The 19,659-nt window shown below is 38.3% G+C and overlaps 1 protein-coding gene across 20 annotated transcripts in view; it reads right to left on the bottom strand.

Annotated features, from left to right (window-relative positions):
• CADPS2 (calcium dependent secretion activator 2) overlaps positions 1-19,659 on the bottom strand; it is a 465,193-nt gene that overhangs the window by 286,141 nt on the left and 159,393 nt on the right. For all 20 annotated transcript variants that reach the window (XM_036230978.1, XM_016125157.2, XM_016125160.2 and 17 more), the window contains exon 3: positions 6,467-6,799. In XM_036230978.1, coding sequence (XP_036086871.1) covers positions 6,467-6,799 — 333 coding nt within the window. The remainder of the gene's footprint in view (positions 1-6,466; positions 6,800-19,659) is intronic.

Genomic DNA, 19,659 nt, shown 5'->3' with positions numbered 1-19,659 from the left:
CACTCTGGTCACTTAAAATTGACAATCTGTAACACCCTTACATACATCTGCTAATGTCATCTCAAACTACAGCCCCATCTCACTTAGACTCCAGCAGTAGCAAAAACTTCCAGCTCCCCAAATGCCATGCTATTTCACGCCCCCGTACTCTGCACATGCTTGTCCCTCTGCCCAGAATACTTTAGCATCTTCTCATTTCGGTGAACTTCTTCATCTCTAGATCATACAGTTTCCTCATACTGCCTTCTCCACAGCCTCAAGAAGGCAGAGCCAGGGACTTACCACAATGCTGTGGCATGTACAAGAGTCACTTTTCTTTTGTTTTTGTTTTTGTTTTTTAATAAATATAACAAATAACTAGGTCTTATATCTGTGTTCCTATTATTCAACACAGTGCTTGACACACAATTTCTAATGATCTACATTCCCTAAATGATTATGAAAAATTAATTGATTTGAATGTATTGTATTTCCCTTTGTCATATTTTAAAATAATCTTTAATACACACTTAATTTTGTTTAAGGAAATGTAGCTGATTTATTACTAGTACCACTGACGTAACAGTATTTTCATTAAAAAATGTGAAAAAAATTTTTGTATTAACTTAAGACAATAAAAGCATAACTTTAATATCAAATAACTTTGGTTCTCTAAAAGTATAATTATATGTACTTGAACTTCACTGCATTTCCTTAAAATTATTCTGAAATTAAACTTTCCACTGACAGACTGTTCTTCTTTTACTCGTTACTTTACCTCCAATATTCTGATTTAAGTAAATTATGGCTGACAGTTTCAGATCCTTGTACTGTTATATTGCTCATTTTAGAATTCACACTTTGAGCTTTTTTACCTAATGTTTTGTTCAATGAATGTGCACCAATTCAGACACATTTTTCTCAAACCAAAAAGTCCAAAGCATGATGGGTAGCTTTAATAGCACAGTAGCTAATCTATGACATACTTGTGTTGTTTTTATTTTTCATCTTTTTCTAGTAACATGTAAATAATAGTTTTTCTTTCAATTATCCTAGATTTCATAATTTAATCGATTTCTTCTGTTTTAATGTTTTAAGACTTCTTCCTTTATGTCTTAGTTTTGTTAATTTGTAAGTTCTTGGCTTGATCTGAAGTAATGTAAACACCTATGCATCTTCAGAAGACAGTTTCCTGTTTTCCATTCCAGATGCTAACCCTACAGTACTGAGATACGGGGTACGGACACATGAGGCTCCTGTCAGCACCAAGTGGCAGTGCTGGCTCTGCTCCCTTCTCAAGTCCCCAGACACTCCCAACAGTCTGGCCAGTGCCAACCTGCACATCTTAGCAAAATAGCTCTTTACCCTAAACTTCTGACCATAAAGCAAGGAACACATCCGTGGGATTTCCTAGGGAATCACTCTTGGCAAAATCATGGGACCAGATAAGACTAAATAAATACAGATGAATATTACAGTTAGCAAGAATCTAAGCCTTTTCTGAGACACAAGTAAAGTGGTGTGAATTTTGTTTTTGGAGTCAGATGCCAGCAGGTCAGCTAGCTCTAGATCCTCTCTCGGCAACCCCAAGCCCTGCTCTCTTATCCCATCTTCTCAGACTATTACTCTCCTATAAAGGGCAGGCTATTTTCTGCCATTTCTATCATCTTTTTTTTTTTTTAACCTCTGTTGAAAGACAACAAAAGAACGAATTAAACAAAATACATATGCCCTTGAGGAAAAAAAACCCGAGAATCTCAGCTATTTTCTTAATGATCCATTTTCATAATTTCATTCATTTTGTAAAAATGATTGTCGTTCCAAAGGAAAGCTCTTCCTTTATTTATAGAAGTCTTTTTTGTGATGTATTATGTTTTTAAGTCAATCAAAAAATAATTCTTACACTTTTCTTTAAAATCTCAAAACCAAAGAAAGAAACTGCCATTTCAGCTAAGCCATATAAAGAGCTGGCACTCCTGTCCTGAAAATAAAAAGCTGGACAAACTGAAAAAATCAATGCCTTTTCTTGGACTTTTCAGAGAACTAAATTGCAGGTTAAATGGCTAACCCCCAAATCTGGAGAAATAGGCAAAACCAGAAAGGTACGGCGCCTGCAGCAGAAGTCAGTGGGGGCCATAAAGAGGAGGACTACTTACTTGACCAGTAATTTGGACTAATTACTAAAAGCTGAGTGCAGAGAGGGAAACTATCCTGGGGCTGTAATCATAAGGGGGCTCCCACACTTTACTGGGCTTTCTGTCCAGTAACCTTATAAAGTTTTTACCGTAAGGATCCAAGAAAGATCCCCACTTGGACCTTGCAGGAAGAGGGAAAGAAAAGCTATTGTTAAACCTCCCAAATTCCCTTCCCTAACAGAAGAGGACAAATGACAGACGGAAACACTGAAAACATCCTAGCTGGAGGAAAAGAAGGCTGCCCTCTGCAGTCCTTGACAGCCCTATCTCCTTCATGAGAAAAAAGAAAAAAGAAAGAAAAAAGGAAAAAACAAACAAACAAACAAAAACAGACTGAACAGGGGACAAGACTTAAAGGAAACAGACTGGGAATGCTTTAGCTAGGGGAAGGAATAAGGGTCATGGGTGGGAAAGGAAGCGATACTGCAAGACAAGGAACAGAAACACCTGTGAAGGTTACAATCCCAAGACGCAGGCCAACTAAAAGACTGATTGTTAATCAGATTATAGAGCGCACCCTCTTCCCCAGCACCTTCCCGTAACACCCACGGGGCTCTAGTACAACAGTGGATCACACCTAAAAGAGCTGCAAGACACAGACTCTCTGAGGAGAAACACTCAGGGAAACCCAAAGTCGAGAGAGGAGACAAAGACAAGGATGCGAGAAGAATTTGAAACTGCTAGTACCTATGGCTACAACAAACATTAAACAAACCCCAGTCAGATTAACATAAATCCTCACATTAAAAGCGAAAAAACATCAGTTCTTGTTACCTGACTTTCAACAAAAAATTACAAAGCATGAGAAATAGCAAGAAGAAAAAGAAAAAGAAAAAAAAAAAAACCAGAGAAAAACAAGCACTCAAACTGTTACGGGTGGACAATTTTCCAGTAAGCCAGTATTAAATATTTACTTCGGATTCTGTTAACCAGGGTATGGTAATCTGATCAAGGATCCTGTTAACCAGGGTGTGGCAATCTGATCAAGGAGATGCTGTTAACCAGGGTAATCTGATCAAGGATATGCTAACGGCCAACTGTTAACCAGGGTGTGGTGATCTGCTCAGGGATGTGCTGGTGGCTATATAAACTGCCTCTTCTGGGAGCTGGGGGCTGATCTCTTCTAACCCTGCGTGGTAGAGAGTCAGTCACCAGCCGGCTAATAAAGGCTCACAATTCATCTCAATTGGCTCCGTGGGTCTTGGATTTGATTGCACCACAAAACCAGATTTAAATGTAACACAGATGTTGTAGTTCCCAAAAAAGGAATCTAAATAACTATTATTAATATGTTAAGAACTCTAATGGGAAAAGTTGAAAACATGCAAAAACAGATAGGTAATGTAAGCAGAGAGAATCAAAAGGAAGTACTGGAAATGAAAAACACTAACAGAAATGAACGATGCCTTATAATGGTCTTATCCACGACCTTGATGGTTCTAAGGAGAGAACTAGAAAACTTGAAAAAGGGTCAACAGAAACTTCCCATTCTGAAATGCAAAGAGAAAAAAGTCAAAGACAAAACAGAACATCCCAGAATTATGGGACAATATTAAAAGGGGTAACATAAATATAAGTACAATACCAGAAGGAGAAGGGAGAATGGGACGAAAGAAATATTTGAACGAATAATGGCTGAAAATTTCCCAAAATTAATGACAGACACCAACTGACTGATCCAGGAAGTTCAGAAAACACCAAGCAAGATACACACACACACACACACACACACACAAACACACACACATACATACATATATACATATATATACCTAAACCATTCAAATGGCAGAAAACTAAGACAAGAAGAAAATGTTGAAGAGGACAAAAATGCCTTACTTGTAGAGAATCGAGAAAAGCTATGTCAGACTTCTCAACCCAAACCACGCAAGAAGGAAGAGAATGAGGTGAAAGCTTCAGAGTGTTGAAAGAGAAAAACGGCTAACTGATAATTCTGAGAAAATTCATCACCAGTAGTCCTGCCTTGCCAGAAATGTTAAAAGAAGTTTTTCACATAGAAGGAAAATTATATAGGTCAGAAACTGGGATCTACATAAAGTGTAAATGAAAAAATAAAAGTAAAATATAATCTTTTATTTCCTTATTTTCCTTTTCTTATCTAAAATTTTATTGCATATAATCAGTGAAATCAAAGACAGAAATGTCAGTGAAACAAATGACAGAAATGTCACAAAGGACGGGAGGAAAGAATTCACAGTCCTCTATTATGGGACAGTTGCATTACACTTAAAGCTTTATAAGATTATTTGAAAGTGGATTTAGATTATTTAAAAATGTATATTTTAAACTTTAGGGCAACCACTAAACAAGTTTTTTAAAAAACAAGTGTAAGCAGTACATCAAAAGAGGATATAAAATAAAGTCATATAAAATATTCAATTTAAATTAGAGAAGTCAGAAAAGGGGGGAGAGGAAGACGGCAAATGCAAGGAAGAGGCTCCAGCGCGAAGGCTGCAGAACTTAACCCAGGCACGTCACTTTACATATGAATAGTCTAAACACACCCATGAAAAGACAGAGATTGTCAGGCTGGATTGAAATATAAAACAAGATGTAATTATTTGCTGTCTACAAGAAACCCACTTTAAAGAATCAGGTTAAATGTAAAAAGGTGGAGGAAGACACATCCTGTTCAACCTAATCAAAAAAAGGCTGGAGAAGCTATCGCAGTGAAAGACAAAGCAGGAGTTCAGAACAAGGAAGGACTTTATATAATGATAATAGAGATAATTCCACAAAAAGACATATTCTAAATGTGTACAAACCTAACAGAGCATCAAAGTATATGAGGCAAATACCGATAGAACTAAAAGGAAAAATAAATCTATTATATAAACAGATTTTTTTTAGAGGATTTCTTTTTGAAGATTTGAATTAGATGTTTCAAGTCACAGGGAACAAAAATCAGAGGATCCACACCCTTGTTGTAGAAGTGACCTTATAAATCAAGCAAAGGATTAATTTTAAAACATTCTGAGTTAATAAACAAAATCAAAGGTCCATAGGTATTTATTTTGAGCCTGTAACATCCAATACAAACTCTAATGCATATGTGATAACTTATTTTAGAGGTCTATCTGCTCTATTACACTTCAGCATATGGAAAATATTTTATTTTACTCAACTTGATTTCCCCAATACCTAGCAAGGTTTTGACTTGAATAAATATTTAATAAATATCAACTGAATGTCTAAATCTAAATTTTACTACTAAATTATGTTCATAAATATTTAACTGTACAAGTTAGCTATTGTTTCATTAAAAATACAAAGTCCCAGTTGCATCGGTCTTTTAAAATAGAAGATTTTGGTTTTACAGTCATCTTCCACTATTATCAAACCACCAGCTGGTTTAATAACACAGTAAAAACGATTACAGTGAATGCCAAATTGTTCACAGGGTCAAGGTGCCACAATACTTTACTATTAATTAATTCTGTTAATTTATTCATCTTAAATGATCCACAAAATCAGTAATGCAAAATAAATGACATGGATAGAATACCGAAATTAAAGGAGATAGGTCTGCAAAAAAGATTAAAAATAAATGTAAACAAATGCACATTAGAGTGTAACTCTTAATGAACTGATGAACTTTTAAATGCCAGAATTTTGTCAATTTAAATTGCATATTAGGGCATAGTTAAATAATTTATACCTCTAAAATAAGCAAATAAAATGCAAATGTGGAAGGAATACATTATTAGACAAATCATAGGGTCTAAAGATGAAAGACATGGAACAAACATTTGATTCAGTTTTTCTGTATGTATCATTTGAATAAGAAAGAAAAGAAAATACATTATTCACTGTCATCTCTTTAAATTATGTAGTTTAGCAATTATTTTCAATTAATTTCTATCTGGCTGGATAAAAGAAAAAAGTCTGAAATTTCAGTTACATAAAATTCAGAAGACCAGCATCATACCTTTACGAAAAATTACTTTACACTGAGGAATACCTGTTTATTATGAATTTCCAAGATTCTTCAGATAATACATGACTTCTATTTTACTATTTGGGGCATGTCTCATATACACCTAACTGGCACAAATCTGATGTCCTAAAATAGGGCACATGGGAACATTTACTGCGTAAAATGGACTGAAAACTTTCAAATATTACTATCTGATTTATTAAGATTAATTTCACTCAACTTTTCAACCAAAGTGATTAGAGAAATTGAAGTACATCTTCACAGGCTTATAGATACTTGATGTTCATTCTGAGTCAGGCAGGGGAATGGGAGGTAACATGGACCACTTACTTACCTGACATGCATTATACAGGAGTTGGTGTTCCAGTTTTTTAATACCCAGAATCTGCTGGAACATTTCATAGAGCTGTTCCTTGCTCAGAATAAGTTCAGACACAGCACTTAGGGCCATTCTATTTGGCTGTTTGCACAAGTCCTCTTCACCCCTGTAAATGGCGTCATATTTGGCTATCCATGAGCTCAGCACTGTCTCTTTGCTCAAGCCATCAATTTCTGGCAAACTCCGCACACGTTTTTCTATGTTCTTCTTAAACACCTCTCTGAAGTCATTAGCAGAACAGCCTCCACTCTGAACCATTCTGGCCACTCGATCACTCTTCAGAAAGACCTGGGAAAAAAAATGCAAAAGACAAATAAGAAAAACCCATTTATAATTAAGCAAGGACACTAACACTACCTGCTTTTTGCAATCCAGCCAGTGTTATAACAACAAGTATTGTACAGTGAGTCAAATGTTTTATAATACACAGTAACTAATGATTTAATGGGGGCCCCAAATCTTTCCAAAATGTTGAAATGCTTAGGATAGTAATGAGTGCTGAGGAACCTGTAAGATGATCCAACCTTGACCTACATGCTCCCCGCTGAGTGTGATGGGCATCATTGCCAAGTGAATCATTTGCAGAGCTGCTTAAAAAGGAATTATAAGTGTGAACCCGAATTCCCTATCTGTACTTGGGACTTCTGCCTAGTTCTTCAGCAAGGAAAAGGTCCCCTGTTATTTGAGTGAAGATCTGAAGGCCTCACCTGTGTGGTAAGTCCAGTATTCAAGTCAATATCCATCATGTATAACTGTCAATCACAACTGATTCACATCTGATTTCAGTCCCCCAACTTCTCATACATTCCTCATAGCTAGAAAAATTGATGATAGAAAAGCTAAACCTTTAAGAAACTTCTAGTTGTCCACTAATATCGGGTAAAAATAAATAAATAAATTATAAACAATGATAACCACAGAGAGAGATGCTGGTGAAATGGGTAGGAAGAGATGAGTAATAAGGTCATATTATGTAGGAGACATCAGTCAGTCATAAATCTTTCCTCTCTTCTAAGTTACAGACCCGAATATAAACAAATCTCATTAAACATTCATTAACACCTATTCTGTCATCAATAGACCTAAGAATCCTCTATGGGTCATATAAGAATTTTTTTTATTCCTGCTTTTTTCTTCGTATAATGACAAACAATTCTTCTGGAAGAATATGCAGGACTATTTATTGCAGTCTCCATAAGATATACTTGTTATTAAGCTATGGAACAAAAATTCACGTCAACATTTACCCTAAGAACTGACTCATAACATGGAGGTATCTCAAGTTATGACCCACTATTTGGGCCATGCTACCACCACATCCACCTGCATGTGTGCAAGCCACATGTGTGTTCCACACGAACTGGCCTCTCATTTCTCTGACTGGCAGGCTTGGCTACATTTTCCTTACCACTTTATTTCTTCCCTTTTAGGGTCATTCACACACAAAGTTCTTGTTTCCTACCTCTGCTCAATGGATGGAGAAATCCTGATTCTCAAATAGTTTGGATGACTGAGTAAAGTACCAAACCAGGGAAATGTGAATAACACACACATCCTCTCTCTTTACCAGCTCTGGCTCAGTTACTTATACAGCAAAGACTGTCTCATTTTCTATGTTTCTGAGCCACAACTAATTCTTAAGTGACAGATGTAAGAATCGTGCTTTTAATATATCTAGACTAAAGAAAATGAAATTAAGATATTTAACAGTATTTTTTTTTTCGAAGAATACCATTAACTACTTCAGAACACGAAGGGGTGTCTTCATCTCCTTCTTTCTTATTTTCATCTAATTGCACTATTCTCATTGGGCACTAGAATTCAAGATAAATGGTATATTTTTATTCTAATTTTTTAAATCTTAATTGGGAACATATGAAAGCTCAAGCAGTCAAACGGGGTGAAGTTTGCTAGTTGTCGATCTGCAGCTTTTCAGCATTACGGTCCCATTGACCTGCTTATGCCAGTTGGGACAATCTTAAAGGGTGATGGAGGGACACGGGAGGAGGAAGGGGTCTTCTTCCTGGTTCTCTTCTTACCTGGAGGCACATGGCACCAACCCATGGGCCACTTCCCCCCAGCCCCCTGATGGTGGCTTCATACTGCAGCACCCTCACTGGCAGATTCCCAGTGAGTTCTGCGGTGCGGCTCCTTCCTGCGGACGGACTTCCCACCAACACCCTGGAAAGCGAATTATCCATGAGCCTCATGAGCCTGGCACTTCAGTCAACTTTTCCGCCATCAGCAGATTCCAGCCGAGGGGATGGGGGGGGGGGACCCTCTTCCCTTTGGGGTGCTGTGCTTCCTGTATTTGCTACTCCTATATTCTTTAGTTTTCCTTATCCATTGTAGCCAATTCCTTGTGGTTTACATTAATTTTTCCATTCAGTTATTATGTGGCTTCTGGCTCCAGACTTCATTTTATACAGAAATACTGAAACACTGTGTAATATTATTTCTATGGAAAAATATTTCAAGCTGAAACAGATAACTTTTAAAAACTTGGTAACTGTGTATAAAGCTGGAATGGCAAGATATTTTTAAAGTGCAATGTAAATACCTTAAGACTGGCTTCAGAAAAAAACATTTAATTACTTGCTATTGAATACTCTAAGTTGGCAGGCATTTTATTTTTTCCAGCTTCTTCTGTCTAACACAGTCAGTGCTAAATACCACCAAGTAACCAAACCTTACATTTTTGAATCAAGGACACTAATGAACTTATGTTTTCGGAGTCATAATTTCCTCTATAAGCCCATACCTAAAGCCATACTAACTCAGTCCAAATGCATGTTTTTTAATTGACATTTACTAAGTGTTAACAATGTGTCAGGCATTTTGCTAAGTGTTGGGGATACAAAGATGAATGAACCTAAAACTCTGCCCTCAAACAGCTCAAACTACTGGAGAGGGACAGGATAAACAGTAAAACATAATCAGGTAAAAGCAATAATAGAAACATATGCAAAGGGAGGAAAAGCAAAAGAAAGAAAGTTTTTAACTCTATTGGGGAAGGTGGAGGGCACAGGACAGAGTCAAGGGACTCATAACTTGATCTGACTATGAGTAGAGTGAGGGGTAAAGGGAGAATAAAATACATTTCAGGAAAAAAAAAAGAACAGAAATAAAAAGTATAGATGCATTCTGCAGCAAGACCTTTTGAGGAAAATAAGAATTTTCATACTGTAGGAGTTTTAAATTTAAGGGTGAGGGGAGCAGAAGTTGGACCAAGCAGAGCAACAGAAACCAAGTGGCAAAACCCACTGTGGGCCAGGCAAGCCATCTGAGCATCTCTCATGACTGGGAGTCAGTGATGGCTGGGTGACCTAGGTACCAAAGTATTGAGAAGCATGATTCAGACAAATAAGTCATGGTAGCACCAACAGTAGATGACAACTGACCAGAGCAGAGATGGGGATATCAGTTATCAGAGGAATACCACACGTCAGGTGAAAACCATCAAGGGCCTCGTCTACAGCAAAGGTCATGGGCTAGAGAGAAAGGTAGGAGCAAGAAAGTGAGCTAGGAGATAGAATTAACATATTTCGGTGAATTACAGAATGTGGAAATTCAGGCAGGAAAAAAAGTATATGATTCACAGTTTTTCATTGGGGTACCTGAATTGCACTAACCAAAAATAAAGAATTAAATGATAAAGGTAGAACAACATATGTGTGTGTGTGTGTGTGTGTGTGTGTGTGTTTGTATATGGTGATATGTTATAGACAATTTAGTCTGGGTAGAGGCCAGCTTTGAAGACAAAGTACAGTAAAAATAAAGAGTCAAGAACAAAACTCTATGAAATACCTACATTTAAATGGTTGACAGAAGAACTGGATCCAGGGGAGGCCAGTGGTGTCAGAACAGTAAAATAAAAAATAGGACGTATTAGCAATCAAGTGGAGAGAGAAGCTTGAGAGAGAGGGAGAGAGAGAATAAATCTGAATGAATCAAGTGCCACAACGGAAATCAGCTGAAGTCAGGAGAGGACTGACGGGTCTTTATCGCCACTAGGTGACCTCTGGCACCTCAGTGTTGTGGTGACGCATGGGAGCCAAGTGGCAGGAGGGAGAATACACGCCGCGATAAAGACGGCAGATACAAACTGTTCTTTCAGGAAGGCGGAATGAAAAGGAAATGAGAGAAAGGAAGGAAGAAGCCGGACTGGGAAATTACGTGTGTCAGTGGAGAAGATACGTCAGTAAAAAGAGGCAGTTTAAGGTATAGACGACAGACGATAACGAATGGTGTGTCATGTCTGAGATCAGTTTATAAAAGGCTCTGGCGCTCTCCCCTCCCTCTCATCACTTTCCCTGGGGGAAACAAGCTGCCATGTTGCGAAGAACTGAGGCAAGCCCTCAATGAACTGAGGTCTGCCAGGAACCACGTGAGTGGGCTGGAAAGCAAATTCTTCCATCCCAAAGGGTCCATGAGATGACTGCAGTCTCAGCTGACAGCTTGCCTACAAGCTCTTGATGAGAAGCCATAAGCAGAAATATCCAGCTAGGCTACTCCCAGATTCCTAATCCTGAGAAACTGTAAGACGTTATTTGTTTTACGCTAATTTTGTGATAACTTGTTACCCAGTGATAGATAAATTCATTCATAAATCCATGCGGTTTATTCTTACTTCGCTTGGGTCTCGGTACCGTCATTTCCTCAGAGGAAACCCTGACTCTTTCCCAATTCACCTTCCTTACCCGCTTTTGTTGTTGTTGTTGTTGTTGTTGTTGTTGTTGTGAAAAACTTTATTGTTTGCATTTGCTCCCTTATCCTTTTATCTTGCTCCACCAGACATGTATTTATTTTCTGTCTCCCCAAAATAGAACGTAAATGCCACCAGAGAAGAGTCTTAGGTTTGTTAATGAAACTAATGCCTAACACAGACCCTGTCCCATACACAGTGAGAGCCCAAAAAAGAGCTTTAGTAATGAGCTTTTGTACAAGAGTAATGACTACCTATAGACACTGGATTCGCTAAGGCTCAAGAATGGGATTAGTAATGGGATTAGATGCCTATGAGTAAGGCATCTCACTCATAGGTTTCCTAAGACAGGGAAGCCTGTGGGAGAGGAACCAGTTGATGGATAAATAGCCAAAAACTGAAAATGTAAGAGGCCTGTAGCTGAAAGTCATGAGCTCCAGAGGCAAGAGACTTTTGCACGAGGAAGTATACAATGATCTGAAAAAGGAACAAAGGACAGTCCCCCTGGCCATATGAGCAGAGGAGAGAGGCATGCCCCGTTTCCTACCTGCATCCTCTTTAGGATTTAATGCCCTCGGCCACCGGTTGGGGCTGAGGGACCCCATTGCGCACCCCGACACCACCGCGGTGGGATCAACCACCCACGCGTCCTGGGCTCGCTCACGCTTCACCCTGCTGCTCTCCCGCGTCCCGCTGACTCGCCACACTGAACGAGACTCCCGTGGAGCTCACGGCTGTTCAATGACTTGCCGGGCCTCCTGCCTGCCCGCTTCCGTGAGTGTACCTACCTGTTTTCCTTCCTTGAGAGACCTGGAAAGTGTCCCACTCCTCCATCTCCTCCCTGTCATTTCTCCCAACGGACAGGCTGTTACCGTACCAAATCCTGCTGATTCCACCCTTGACTTCCTTTCACACCCCTCATCAGGCCACTGCAAGAGTTCTTCACGCCCCTCAGTGCGACTCAGGTGGCGAAGAGGAACAGCCACACACCTGGACCTTGCGCCTCAGCTTTCCCGGCAGCCGCCACCCTGCAACTGTCATTTCCCCCAACCTATTCTCTTCGTTGGTATCAAACTGGTATTTCTTTTTTAAAATGGTATGATCATTTTAATCCTTTTCCGACTTAAAAATCCTTGACTGATTTTCCGCCAAATTCATCACCAAGACCTCAAAGCCACCTCTCTGGTTTGATTACAAGTCATTCTATCTCGCTAAGTGTCCAGGCTCCAGTTCCACTGACCTTCTTTGAAAAAATGCTTTCCTCTCACTACCTAATAGTCTCTCTTAGAAAAGCTTCGGCTTCCCACTCAGTTGACTCAGAGATTCCTTTCCCAATCACCTAGAATCAGCCAGAACCTGTACTGTATATCATTCTAGCATCCCTTCTTTTTCGTCACTTTGTAACTGTAATAATTAAATGAAAATTTTATTACCATCTTATTTTTTCACTCACTAGACAGTAAGTTCTTGAAGCCAAAGACTTCCATTTGCCACTCTCTCTGCAGCATCTAGCAGCAGGCCAAGCACACGACAAGCACTTAGAAAATATCCACTGAATGAGTAAATGAGTGAATAAATGGTTTGGATGATTACACTAAGAATTTAACTTCCCCATCCAGGTACTTGCATAATTTAAATAACTGACCAGTAATGTTTGCTGGTTTTCAATTATATGCATACATAAGAAAGTATAAGACATGGCCCTTGTCCATATGAACTGAGAGGGAAAGTTATCTTAGAGGGAAGTATGAGTAATGTCATAGAAAAAAGTGAAAACTACCTTGGTAAAATGTATATTGTTTAAAAAACATAATATTGTCTAATTCTCATCTGTGCCATTCTTACAGAAATGATAGTTTTTAAAAGTAACTTTTCAAGTGTTAGCTATGACACTGTTAATGATGGATTTAGTCATACTAGCTATCAAATATCCTCCTCCTGCATCCTTTCATAACAGTTAGGAGGTTAAAAGCAGGTGAAGTGTGGCCACAGACACAGAGGGTCCTAGAGCTGGTCTCCAGGCCTTGGGGACACATATACCAGCTTTCTGAGCTGGCCCCTGAGATCTCCGTGAAGTTCCGTCTGGAATAGTATTATAATAAGTCACTATACTGCTGTTGAAGCTGCCATGGGAACTCAGATTATCAACAAACTCACTGATATGCAGATATTCTCTTTCTAGAACTCTTCACACATTATTTCCTTTCATCCCCACAATCACCTTGTGCCTTCTCCATTTTCAGTCTCTTTTACAGATTAAATGGTTGAGGCTGAGAAGTGACTGGTCTGAGGTCACAAAGCTATTGGAGGAATAGAGACCGAATCCTTGTCTTTGGAATCTGGAAGCAACATTACTTTATCTTCTCTCTGAGTCCCCCACTTCACCATACCCTATTCCCACCAGGGTTCGCCCTGGCATCTATAAGTGCTGCTAGACGATGGCCAACACCTGTGGAATTATCAATCAATGACCTTCTTCTGAAAATGCCACCAAACGTTCAACCAGTTCAGTGTGGGGTTACAAAGCTGACGTCACAAAACTATAACATACTACGTATGTTACAGTTCTCCACACCTCAGTGAGTTTTAACTTGTACATGGGTCCTCAACCTGAGCCCTGCCCACCGTCACCCTTTCCATTCACCTGCTCATCTTATATATGAGAGAAGTCACTCTCTTAACACTGAAATGTGATGACCATCACAACAAACTGTTTCTGCGAAAGGTAAGTCTGCTCAGCTGTCCAAACTAGACTTCAAATACACTTTTCCACAAAAGTGCCTATTGTTCACATGTTGAGCTGAACCGTACATTGCTTCCTTGACTCAAAAAGATTGTATAATGAGAAAAACATTATCTGCTTGCCAAAACAGTGTGGCTATCTATCACATGGTTCCTGGGAAGGCTGCCAGCATGTGTTCAGCCAGGAAAATGATGAGAAAGTACAAGAACCCCACTTAGAAGAGATGCCTTTTTCTCCTTAGTCATGCTAAATGAAATATTGTAATAATTATCATAATCTATGCTGTCCAGGGAGAAACAATCGATTTTTAAACTATTTTTCAAGTGTTAGCAATTTACGAAGCTTTGCAACAGTGATGAATTTAGACTGACTAGATATCACATAATTCCTAGTTTTCCAGTGTAAACACCGGTATTTCTTATCAAGTCCCTCTGCATGCCCAAAGCCCGTCAATGGATTCCCTGTTGGCACTGTATTGTGCCAGTCTCTTCTCTTCATCCATCTACATCTACCCCAACCTACCTTCGCGGGCAACTCTTCCTTTGCTTCTGAGAATATATATTGTTCTAATAAAGGGGAACACTTGTTTAGCTCTTGACACTCTCCATAAGTTTCTTCCCCCATACCTTACCATTTGTTCAATAAACATTTATTAAAACATACTATGTGCTGGGCAACGTGCTCAGTGCGAGCACTTTACTGGTGAGCAAAATGACATGGGTTTGCTGCCTTCAGATTATATAGTGAGGGAAATAACTACACATACTAATATGACTATGGCTTGATGAACACTACTGAGAATTCCTGGAGCCATGAGCATTTGTAATAAGGTTTTGAATCTAGTTGAGGTTATAAAAGGCTTTCCTGAAAAGCAGAGTAGAGCTTTGAAGACCAAGAGGAATTAGTCTGGAAATGAGGGGAGGCCAAGGGAGTGTGGATGCGGGGAACACAGCTGGTCTAAATGGGTTTGCAAAAGGCTCCTTGAGAGGCAGTGAAGGGACCAAGAGTACAGTCGCATGAGAGGAGGCTGGAGAGGAGAAAAAGGCTTTCATTAGGCCCTGGGAAGGCATCTGTCTATTCCAAGAGCTTAGAACGCCATGCAAACATTTAAGTCAGGGAGTCAGTTCCACAACAAACATTGCATTCTGAAAATAGATAAAATTTATTTTAGGGGCTTTACATATATTAACCCTCATAACCACACAAAGTAGGTGTTAGTATCTATTTTAAAGGTAAAGATCAAGAGTATGGAGCTATAAAGGCCAATTTACAAGGTCACATAGCTGGACCATGGAGGAGTGAGAATTGAAGCATAGTCCTGCTCCAGGGCCCCTCTCTTCATTACTATGCAATCAATTTTTTTTTTTAAATCAACTTATGGTTCATTAGTTGATAAAATTGAGGGAATGCAGTTAGCATTAATATGTTGGCTAGGTGGAGGGTCAGGGGAGGGAGGGAACAATTGGGGGGATCATTTTACAAACTGTATAGACATCTAACCAATGTACTGTGTACTTGAAACTAATTTAAAAAAAAAACTGAGCTAGAGAAACTAAGGAGTGGATGGATCAGGGAATCAAGAGATGGAATGTACTACTCTTATTCTTTGCCTCCCTGGTGAAGCTTCCCACAGCTTGATGCTATTTCTTTATTCCAAGCCTTCTTAGCACATCCCCACCAGCTCTGAAGGTATTACACATTCCTATTCTTATGCTGCAGCAACTTCTGTACGGCATCATTGTATCTCTCCCCTGTTTAGATTATGAGTTTCATTAGAACTGCAACTTTAAAGCTTCTGAGGGTCTGGTATCATTAGATACTCAAATTTTAAAGGAAATTACTAGGTCCTTAATAATAATGAACTTTGGAAAGTTATTGAGTCCGAAGAATGGTGTTTTGACCAGTATGGGAAGAAATTTTCACTAATTCAATCTAAAGAAATGAACATAAAGACTACAAAGTAATTTTAATAAAGCAAAATTTATTCAATTATTTTAAAAGTAGGAATCCAAAGTCCAGCAAGTCATTTCTTTGCAATACAACATTAATAGTAAATTGTTGGATAATTTTTTTGGTTGTCGCAATGATCTTTCTTAGCAAATAACTTAAAAGGGGCTATAATTTTTATTATATTTACATAAAATACATTTTTATTATATACTATTTTTTTTTAAATTAATTCATGAAGTCCAAAGGTTTGGAAACCACTGATTTAACCAATCCTATTCCCTTATTTATTAAATGTGAAGAAAACATAACTTAAATCTTATATAAAAAATAGCTTATTTAAAAAATAAATTTAGGTGTGTGATGCCTCTAGACCTTTATCTGTAGACTAGAGAGCAGGTACTCTCCAAAGAAACTTCCTTATAATTAATCTAAATTCCTTAGTGCAAATCTAGAGCCCAAAACTACCAGTCTTCTCAGATTTTCTGTGGTAGAAATGGAGATCAGTTGTTAATATTTAAATGAACATAAATGTGATTTGAAAGCATAAAACTATTTTTAGAAATATATATGCAGGCTATCCCCATTGTCTTATCAAAATTAGAATATTTTTATAAGACTTTTTAAATTCTGATATCAGATAATAGAAAAATGTTTAAGTCTTCCTTTTAGGTATTTTCTAATCCACTGATTAATTTAAATCTCCCAAAATTCATGTCGAATTCTCCTTAACTCTATAACTATAGAACTTAGCAGTCTACTCACTGAGCACAAATACAGAGAGAGAGAAACAAGATCCATGGGCACTAGCTGGGCTTCCAATCTCTGTTACCCTCAGATTGAGACTATGAAAGAGATGGAAGATCGTGCCCCCAGTGGAAAAGGGAGCCCTGGCGTGGTAAATGCAAATTTCTAAAGTAAATGTCCACATGCATACAAGAGAAAAGAAGATACCATGTCTTCCCATCCATTACCTCACCTTTTCCCTATTGCATTGTGTTTCGTGGTATAACAGAAAAGTCTGAAAGTTCCTGGGTGGGGCTACCTTTTCTGCCTGTTCTGTGGAGGAAGGTTTTTTTCCCCCCTCATTATAATGATGTAAAAAGTAAAATTTAAATACTTAGTGTTTGGCTGCTGGAGTCTCAGAATAGCAAATGTGCAATGAAGTCTTAAAATGATTTATTTTTATTATGTGGAACTATGCTCCCACTGTCTTAGAACTTTATAATATTCCAACTTCGATCGTACAATTCTGTTCATCTCACCTTTACTTCTGTGCCACTCTCCTCTGATCAGCTGGGAAACAATGAAACAAAAACTAGAGAGGAATCAGACCTGCGTGTTTGAGATATCACACAAGCTGAGACACTCTGAACCATCCTTAGTCAGTTTCTTCACCACTGGAATAGGGGTAATATCATTGTTCGACTCAATTTTTTAATATAGTAAGACAAGTGTTTAGTCAGTGTTATACAAACTGTGACCCACAGAATCATGTCAGTACCTGAATTGTTGTTACCTGTCCCTCAACAAATACAGAGTAGAAAGTTTATAGAAACTTAAAGTCATGGGACGTTGCTATGACACCCAAAAGCATACTTTTATACCAACATTTTATTATGAAAATGTCCAAAAAAAAATTTTTTTAAGTTTATAATGATTTGGAAATTACAGATTTTACAAATCCCATTCCTTTACTTATCAAATTTGAAGCAATCAGAATGTAAAACTGAGAGCTAACAATCTTTTATTGACATACACCTCCTACCTAGATTCTAAGAATATCATTTTACTCTAGTTTTACTTTCACACATCCATGTAACCCTCCCTTAATCCAAATTATTTTTTGTTATGCATGTCAGAATACATCAAACATATGGTTTTACATTTACAAACTAATCCACAATCATTAGAAAACAATAAACACTGGTCCTTTGCTGGAGATACACTGTGTCAAGAAACTTTTCCTTAAGATGCGTGATATTCTCATGTTGAGACAGAAGTTAGGAGGAAAGATATTTCTAAAAACCAAATCATTATATTCTCCACAATACTACCAGCACACCGGAGAATGAGCTACTACCCTTTCAAACTCTAGGTTTATAAAACATGAATCTGGAGACTAGCAAGTTCGTCACTCTTGATATGCCAAGAGCCTTTATAATAAACGAAGTTCAAAATGAAAGTGAAAATTTTCTGGAAAGTAAATTAATCTTAAAAGTGCACATTCTGTTAAGTCAAAGAAAAATGAACCCAAAACATGTTGATTACGTTTTCCAGCCATATAGTGGCTCTCAATAAATAGTTGTTGAATGAATTTTGTAGTTTATACCTTGTAGTTATTTATTTTTCCACCAGATGGCAACTATGTGTGTTTTTAGTTCCAGGATCTGATTTTCAGGACTGGGAGGGACTTCAAAGGTATAAATCCAATCGCCCTTCCAGAGCTCATATCTCCTGTCACCACCACCATTAAAATGACATCTGATCAGACTCCTGTAGGAATGAGAAACTCTTGGCTCCCCAAGGCAAAAACCTGTCTACAGGCTTGACCTACTACTAACAAGGTCTTTGTTTCCAGGTGACTACACGCTCCCTACAGCTGTCTCCCTCTCACCTACTTCTAATGCTTGTTATAGCAAAGAAAATCTAAATTCTCCCTAAGGTCATTCTTCAAGCATTTAATGGCAGCTGATACTGTTTAACAACCCAGATTAAACATCCCCAGTTGACAAGACCCTCCTACTGGCCTGGTGGCTCTCCTTTACACGACTCACGTTTTCTGTGTGTGTTCCACTGTAGGCCCCTCTTTCCTTTCAGGTCTTTGTTCTATTGTTTATCTTGTTGGTGAAGCCTCCTCTGTTCAAAACGGCAAATCTGCCTCCTACAGTTCCAAGTTCAGTTTTTTCTTTTTCTCCAGAGCATTTGTAACTATTTAACATATGATATATTTACCTCATTATAATTTCTTCCCATTAGAAAGTAAGCTCTATGAAGGCAAAGAGTTTGGATGGTTCACCCATTTCCAGGGCAATGAGTATTTGTTGAATGAATTAAAGAAATGATTAATCGATGAATTTGACCTACGGGTAAGATCACCCCATCACTGTGAAGAAAAGGACAGTAATTAATTCTAGTCACAGACGTAATGCTGCTATTAACACAGAAGACGCCACGCACCTTCAGGTGGCCTGTTTAGATGCCCAATGGCTCATCTTGCACTTCTTTTCAGCTACATTTTTACATATGTGGAGTCTCCCTCCAGTATCTGTGAAGCTTGTTTTACAGACCCGAACCTAGGAATTTACATGATCCCCTTCTGAAGTTCACCTATGGCCCACAGTTTCAGTGTTATTTTTAGATGGTTAGTCTGAAAAACCTTTGCAGTGTGGGCCGCCCGGTTCAGCGCAGACAGCCCTAAACTGTTTCTACTTTTTTTTTTGTCCTATTCTTCTACTTCGGAATTCATAAAATGTCTAAAATCTATTCACTTTCTCACAGCTCCTTCAGCAGTGTGATAGTGGTGGCAGAGAAACCGGAAGTGGGAGAGGGAAGAAGTGAGCATGTACATGCACAAGCCCTGCACAACCCAGAGAGCAGCGAGCATGGGGAATATGCCCAAATGCGTCTCTTAACGGCTTAGTGTAATAATAGCAATTGTTGTTTGTGGAGTGCCTTAAGATTCACAGTTATCTTAATTTATATTATTTCCATCTCGTTACAACTGTATGATGCATCTTTTTCTGAAAAATA

This window comes from Rousettus aegyptiacus, unplaced genomic scaffold (genome assembly GCF_014176215.1).
Source record: "Rousettus aegyptiacus isolate mRouAeg1 unplaced genomic scaffold, mRouAeg1.p scaffold_m13_p_13, whole genome shotgun sequence".
In the NCBI taxonomy this organism is placed as follows: domain Eukaryota; kingdom Metazoa; phylum Chordata; class Mammalia; order Chiroptera; family Pteropodidae; genus Rousettus; species Rousettus aegyptiacus.
The sequence above is the reverse complement of the archived record's forward strand: the minus strand, read 5'-3'. Positions and strand labels throughout refer to the sequence as shown.